Raw genomic sequence first — 7,637 nt, 5'->3', positions numbered from 1 at the left:
ACTTCAACTGGGACTCGACTATTTTCTCCAGTACTTTAGAAACAAATCGGAGTTTGGAGACAGGTCGGAAGTTGGAAACGACTGAGGGGTCAAGGTTTTTTTTTTTTTCAGGAGAGGCTGGACAGCAGCATGTTTAAAAGATTTTGGCTCCACGCCAGTGGATAAACTACTGTTTACTATGGCAAGAATGGATGGACCTAGAGTAGGAAAAACCTCCTTTAGTAGTCGAGGGGGGACCACATCAAAGGGGGAACCAGAAGGTTTCAAGCTGCACATGACCTGCTCTAGAGAAGATAGAGTGATGGGGTCAAAATGGTCAAAAGGAGCTACAGATTGAGGTGGGATAGATGGGTCATGAGTTGGAGGGGAAATGAGAGCCCTAGTGGTCACAATTTTTTCTACAAAGAAATGTAGGAAGTTGTCGCACAGCTCAGTCGAGGCTTCCAGAGGTGATGGTTCAGTGAGGTGGAGAACAGAGTTTAGGGTGAAGAAGAGGACACGTGGGTTGTGAGAGTTTGAGGTAATTATATCAGAGAAGAATTTTGATTTAGCAGCTTTTACTGTTTTCTGATAACAGCGCCAACTCTCTTTAAGTATCTGGAAAGAGACCTGCAACCTGTCTTTCCTCCACTTTCGCTCCGCCCTCCTACATTGCTGCCTAACGGCCTTGGTGACATCACTCAGCCATGGTTCTGCTCTGAGTTTTGATTTTTTGGTTTTAACAGGTGCAACATGATCCAGAGTCTTTAAGCAGACAGAGTTGAACTGGGATGTCAGCTCCTCAGTGGTGGTGAGAAACACTGGGGGCTGAATGATCATTTCAAAGTTATAAACATCTGTGAAATGTGCGGCAGTGAAGTGGTTAACGGTCTGAGTGCAACGTGCAGGAATGCGCGGCTTAGGAGTTAGATGGGGGAGGGTGAACTCAAACCGGACTGGCATGTGGTCTGAAAAAACATTATCACCAATAACAAGATTATTGACAGTCATACCATGAGTTAAAACAAGGTCCAGTGTATGTCCACGCTCTTGGGTGGGACCGTTTACATGCTGAGTTAAATTAAATGAGTCCAATAAATCTAAAAAGTCCTTAACCAAGGGTTTCTCAGGACAGCACACATGCAAATTAAAGTCCCCAATAATGAAAAGATGCTCATATTTTGGTATGATTTCAGCCAAGAAATCAGAAAACTCATTTATGAAATCCTTAGACCGAGGTGGGCGGTAGACGACTGCAAATAATGTCGCAGATGAATGTCCGAGTTCAAAGACACTCAGCTCAAAGCTGGCGCGGGAAACTGGGATGGGCAGTTGTTTACAGTCAAAAGTTGATTTGAATATTGTTAATAATCCACCACCGCACTGGCCTGATGGCCGCGGGGCGTTAAAACACAGACTGTTCGGTGGCAGTAATTCCGTCAAGGCACTAGACTCACCCGGAGACATCCAAGTCTCTGTGATGCACAGAAAGTCCAGATCGTGCTCTTGAAAGTAATCCCTGAGGATAAAAGCTTTGTTGGTAACAGATCTTGCGTTGACCAAACACATCTGGATATTGTCCAAAGTAGAGCCAGTAGCGGTGGAGTTAGCATGTGCTAATGGCCGCAGGTTTTCAATAACATCCCCTCCAGGTCGGTCCGGGCTGCGCAACGGCTGACAACTCCCGCTGGTTACCTGGTCCGGGCATGTGGGAAGCTGACAAAGGAGACCATGACCGCCAGCTGAAGAGGAAGATGCAACGCGCAGAGCTTTCAGCTTCACCAGCTGACCAGCGCGTTTTCCCCGGCGTCTGAAGCGAGATCTCCGGGCAGGCAGGTGAGGAACGCAGCGGAGGTAAGCTGGCACGTCCGCCAGCAGGGGGGGGGGGGGGGGGGGTCCAGAGGTACGCTGATAATGGTCAAAATAAGCGACTTCAGTGACAGAAAAACGAAGATCCAAAAGTAGTTGTAAGTCATATACCAGCAGAGAGTTGATGTCACAGATGTGAAATGCAAAAAACAAAAATAATCCGAACACCATCAGCAGAGGTGGATTGCAAGCCATGTACATGGGCGCCATCTTACCAGAACTCTCTGGTACAATACAATATATATTTGATGGCCACCACAACCCAACTGAGTGTGTATCTGATAAACACCTGAATCTAAACACCTGTGTGAGCATGCTTATCAATATAAGGTTTCTCATAAAAATGTTCAATAGTGGATGTAGTGACCCATAAACCCGTCCCCGCAGTACATGAAGGTAACACAGGGAAGCCCGGAACCACAGACACACAGTGGCCCCCAAGCCCGGAACTCTGGTAGTCCCCCAACAGGGACACCCGCACCCCCCAGAGAGAGAAGCAAAGGGAAGCCCCGGGTGATCCCCAGCAACCACAATGCAGACACCCCCAGGAGGCCGTAGCGACGAGTCAACAGGCCTCGCCGTCAACCTGCCCCTCCAGAGTAGATCCGGCCATGGACACCAAGCCCCGAGTCCCGAGGTCATACCACCCCCCAAAAGAGGCCTGACAGAGCCAGGGCACCCAGGCTCCCGCAGGCAGCCACTAGGGCGGGACTGCACACACCCCACCACCCAGCCCCAGCTGCTGAGAGCCGCCAATGCACCGGCGGCAGGGGGACCCACCACTGGGGGGGTGCACTACCCACCAAATGGGGGGCCAAAACTGGTCTAAGAGAGGGGGGCCACCCAAAACCCAACCTGAGACAAACAGGCACACAGAGACAGCCCGACAGAGCGTCTGTCGGGCCGTCCATGCGCCCCACCTGCCCAACAGTGACCACAAGCCGACCCCAGGCCGGGGGCCAGAGCAGCAAGGAGCAGCAGCTGAGGAAGACGACCGGCCCAGCGCACCAATGCATCCCTAAAGCCCCACACCACAGGCCCGGAGAAGCCCCGGCATGCCCCCCCTGCCCCCCCCCCCCCCCCCACAGCACCCCGCACCGTGAATGTCACATCAGGGCGACCAGCCAGCACTTCGTCGAAGTTAAGCCATGCCCCCGACCGCCGCCATGCACTACTAATGACCACACATACACAACCACAGCTGACCTCCTGCCAGAACCCGGCAGCCACCCCCAGCCAAAGGGCTGGCCATCAGAACCAGGAACCCTGAAAAAAGGATCCAAACAATCCAGGGAGAACCAGAGCACCAGCCCCACCCCCAATCGCCCCCAAAGGCCCAATACCCACCCACAGCCCAGACCCCAACCAGGCAGCCTACCCGCCCCCGACCCCAAATGTCAGACGGAGAATGAGGGTTTAAGAAAAGCTGGAATTAATACAGTAGTAATACAACTGTAATACCTGCCTTAATACAACCTTCTTAGGGCTGGACCTGGCTCAGGTTCCATACATGTCTACGGGAATTGCCATATCACTCCTTATACATATTAAGATCTGGGTGTAACTCATTTCGGTCCGGTTCTGTCCGGACATGCCTGAGTCACTCTGAGTTGTTTTTCTCTCTTATTTTCCTTATTAGGATTTGCTTTTTGCTTAGAGCTGTTTTCAAGGTTTGCCATTGTGAAATACTCTCTGCTTGTAAAACTTCTTACTTACACAATGCTTCTAAAAACATTTTCTGAGAACACAGTTTTCCTCCTTCTTCATTTCTTCAATGTTATGAACAACTTAAAACAGAATACATTTAAATCACAAAGATTATAGTATCACTTGATTATTTACTTGTTTTTTGGTTATAATACACAAATCATATTTTCACTTTAAAGCATAACAGCTTCAGCTGAGGGAAATGAGCACTATTCCTTCACTTTTTTCTCCCCACATTCTTTCCACTTGCGTGTGTGTATGTTTGAGTGTGTACGTATATGAGTATGCTGGTTGTATGAGCGTGTGAGTGTGTGCGTGCATGTGTGTGTTTTATGCAGTGTGTGAGTGCATGTGTCTTTGTGTGTGTGTATATGCATGTGTGTTTGTGTGGTGTGTGAAAGTGTAAGGTTGTGTGTTCCTCCAGCATCTGTCCCTCATTATCTCAGCCTGGAAACTTCTGGGCTTTTCCACACAGGCCCAAAACAAAACATGTTGTGACACGCCAGACTGATTCCATCGCAGCGGGCCTCTATTGACCCCCACCCCCCAAGCCTTTTCGCCTCAACGGCCACACCGCTCCCTGCCGTCGGTGCCCTCCTTTCGGAGCTGGTGCCCTCCTTTCGGAGCTGCCTGGCATAATCCGGGAGGCTGCTGACACGAAGGGACTTTCTGTCCCTCTCCTTCCCTGCCCAGATCGGATGATCTAGCGGGAAGGTTTGGCTCCAAATCGGCTCGCCGTCCTGATCCCATCTGGCCTCGTTTCCCAGCAGTGATGTCCTACTGGAACGAGGCTGTAGCCAGACCTGGTAAATTGAGAGCGCCCGTCTCCACTTTCGCTCCCATCACCAGAGTGGAGGGGTTTACCGAGTGGAACTTTCCCTCAGTACCCCCCCGGAGCCGAGTCTGGCGGAAGCTTTCAGACTGAGGTTGTCCAGGTTGAACCAGCATCCTGTCCCTCCCGGGAAGCATGACCAGACGGTGACATCCCTCTCCAATCAAGCTCACCAGTGTGCATTCCAGGTGGCCGCAGCAAACAACAATGTGGCGCTGTTGGCATACAGCGTTTCAAAGAGGCTGGAGAATGCAGATCTGCCTGAGGTGACGAAGAGCTCCCTCTGTAAGGCATCTGACATCTTCCTCAGCCTGTGCACCTCTTCTGCTGTCTGCCTGTTCCAGATCGCAGCTTGGATGACAATGATTCAGAGGTCCACCTGGCTCCGTCACTACCCCTCCCTGCCAGAGAAACTGCATAAAGACCTAATGGAGGGCCCCATCACGATGGACACGCTGTTGGGGACCAATTTCAAGGCCATGCTCGAAAAATCGAAGAAGTCGGAGGAGGTGTCAGAGACTGTGTACCGGAGGTGTCAGAGACTGTACACCGGAGGTGTCAGAGACTGTTCACCATCTCATCAAGCTGCACGCCTCATCCCGCCCCCTGGAAGGATCGTCGTGGTCAAAGACAACAACAGTGACATTCCACAGCTGCAGCAGCATCCTCCAGCTCCGCTCCGCCGCCAGCACCGCCCGTCAGAGAACAGCCCTCCTCATCCCGGCAACCGGTGGTTCAGCGTTTCCCCAGAGATCGCCAACAGGAGGCGCCCTGGGACAACAAACCGCAGGGCTCACGGGGGAGAAGATTCAAAAAATGACAGTTTGTGGAGGATGTGTGTAATAATGACACAATTTTTGAAATAAAACATGAACATCATTCAAAGATTAAAGTGTCTGATTTTAGCCTGTTTGTCAGCTCGAATGACCTCACAGCGGCTTCTCTTCACACATCCTCCACACAAAACGAGCCGGTGTCCTTAAAACAGGTTTTTCAAAATCACTGCAGCTCAAAGATAAACACGAGACGCTCACATGACACAGCAGTCGAAAGTGAATGTGGTCCGCAGAACGAGTCCAGCGCGATAACTCGCTCTCAGCCTGAGCTGCACGCTTTTCACCGCAGCTGTGTCAAACATGCGCTCCCGCGATGCCAGCAGTCCTCACCAAAATGGCGCTACATTGATGGATGCGCGCACACCTCCCCCCAGCACACGTCGGCTCGCATCAGCATGAATGTGAGACCGCAGAACGAGTCCAGTGGGAAACCTCGCTCTCAGCAGGAGCTGCACACTTCTCACCGCAGCGGTGTCAAACGCACGCTCCCGCGGCGCTGGCAGCATTCACCCCAACAGCGCCGCATTGATGAAGGCACGCACACCTCTCCTCAACACGCGCCGGTTCACATCGACATGAATGTGAACCCGCAGCCTGAGCGCGGCACAGAGGTGCGCTCAGAGCCCTTTCGTGAAAGACTCATCTTGGGTCATGCGGAGCACACTTCCGCGACGCATGACGGCGGTCAAGGCTGTAAACTGTAAACTATGGGCGGCCGTGGTGCAGTGGTAGTGGCAGCCGACCTCTGATCGGAAGGTTGGAGGTTCGAATCCCGACTTCCCACACCATGTGCCGTTGTGTCCCTGGGCAAGACACTTAACCCCGAGTTGCTCCCGGTGGGACTGGATGGCGCCTTGCATGGCAGCCTACCGCCGATTTTAGCCTGTTTGTCAGCTCGAATGACCTCACAGTGGCTTCTCTTCATACATCCTCCACACAAAACGAGGTGTTTCCTGGTTCCAAAACGGACCAGAGGAATGAGACCCATTTTGGACCTGTCAGTTTTCAACAAGGCGATCGTGGACAGACCGTTTCACATGTTGACAAACAGACAACTGTTAGACAACATTCAGAGAAACGATTGGTTTATCTCCATCAATCTGAAAGACGCCTACTTCCACATACCAATCAACCCAAAGCACAGAAAGGTCCTGCGCTTCTCCTTTCAAGAGATTCAGTATCAGTACAATAGGCTGCCGTTCAGTTATTCCCTCGCACCTCGTACGTTCTCAAAGTGTGTGGAGAAGGCCCTGCAACCGTTACACAGAGCAGGGATGAGAATTTTGTTTTACATAGTTTTACATAGAAAATTCTAGATGGCTCCCATGATGTAGGCTGCGTCTCGGAGAGCTCCTGATGGAAAACTAATTTTTATAACAGTATTCTCGCTATCTCGCTGCCGGAGGAGACCCGGTCTGCCACCGTTTGGACCTGCGAGCCGCTGAGGCCGAGCCCGAGCCTCTGAAGCCGAGCCCGAGCCTCTGAAGCCGAGCCGAGCCTCTGAAGCCGAGCCTCTGAAGCTGAGCAGCTGAAGCCGAGCTGTTTGCGGAGGAGACCCGGTCCGCCGCCGTTTGGACCTGCGAGCCGCTGAAGCCGAGCTGTTTACGGAGGAGACCCGGTCCGCTGCCGATTGGACTTGCGAGCCGCTGAAGCCGAGGAAGCTAGACTACAACTGTCGGATCTGGGAGCTGTTGCAACCGGAACCTGGTCTGTCGCTGTTTGGGCCTGCGAGGTGCTGGACCGAGTGAATCGTGAGACCACGTGGGACCTGGGGGTTGTTGCCGCTAGGCCTTGGCTAGGCCTCGCTAGGCCTCGGCTAACAACATAAGCCTGTGAACCTCTTGGCTAGATCCTATGCTTCTGAGAGTTAAGACCAATAATCCAGAAGTATCGTGAGTAATGCCGAGCAAACACAGAGATAGGAGACAAGTGTCAGAAAATAATTCAGAAGATATGGAAGAAGTTAAAAAATCTTTGAACTTTTTGAATGCTGAACTAACTAAATTGAGTGCTGATGTGACTAAATTATCAGCTAAATGTGAATTACTGACAGGACTGTTTGAAGAAGTGAGACAATTGAAAGAACTGATGACTAATAAAGATAGGAAAATAGCTGAACTAGAACAAAAAATAGACGACATGGAACAATACACAAAAATAGACAACTTGGTGATCACTGGACTGGAAGTTGGGAACCGGACATATGCAAGAGTTGTTGCTGGTACTAGCACTACAGAAGACGCACCACAGGAAGAACTACAGACTCTGGAGGAGCAAGTGGTGATTTTTTTACAAAACAAAGACATTGACATAGAACATGAGGACATTTCAATCTGTCACACCCTGCCCAGCAAATTTGATAAAGCCAAGCCATCCATAGTCATTAAGTTCGTTAGCAGAAAATCTAGAAACAA

General features: G+C 51.1%; 1 protein-coding gene across 1 annotated transcript in view; it reads left to right on the top strand.

The window, feature by feature from the left end:
• LOC119410419 overlaps positions 1–6,708 on the top strand; it is a 73,037-nt gene extending 66,329 nt beyond the window's left edge. The window contains exons 4-6 of the mRNA XM_037677331.1: positions 4,405–4,896; positions 5,457–5,834; positions 6,604–6,708. Of these exons, the coding sequence (XP_037533259.1) occupies positions 4,405–4,896; positions 5,457–5,834; positions 6,604–6,708 (975 nt within the window). The remainder of the gene's footprint in view (positions 1–4,404; positions 4,897–5,456; positions 5,835–6,603) is intronic.
• The last annotated feature ends 929 nt before the right edge of the window (positions 6,709–7,637 follow it).

This window comes from Nematolebias whitei, chromosome 5 (genome assembly GCF_014905685.2).
Source record: "Nematolebias whitei isolate Nwh7 chromosome 5, NemWhi1, whole genome shotgun sequence".
NCBI classification, from domain to species: Eukaryota; Metazoa; Chordata; class Actinopteri; order Cyprinodontiformes; family Rivulidae; genus Nematolebias; species Nematolebias whitei.
Note: the sequence above shows the minus strand (reverse complement) of the source record. Positions and strands in the feature narration are given on the sequence as shown.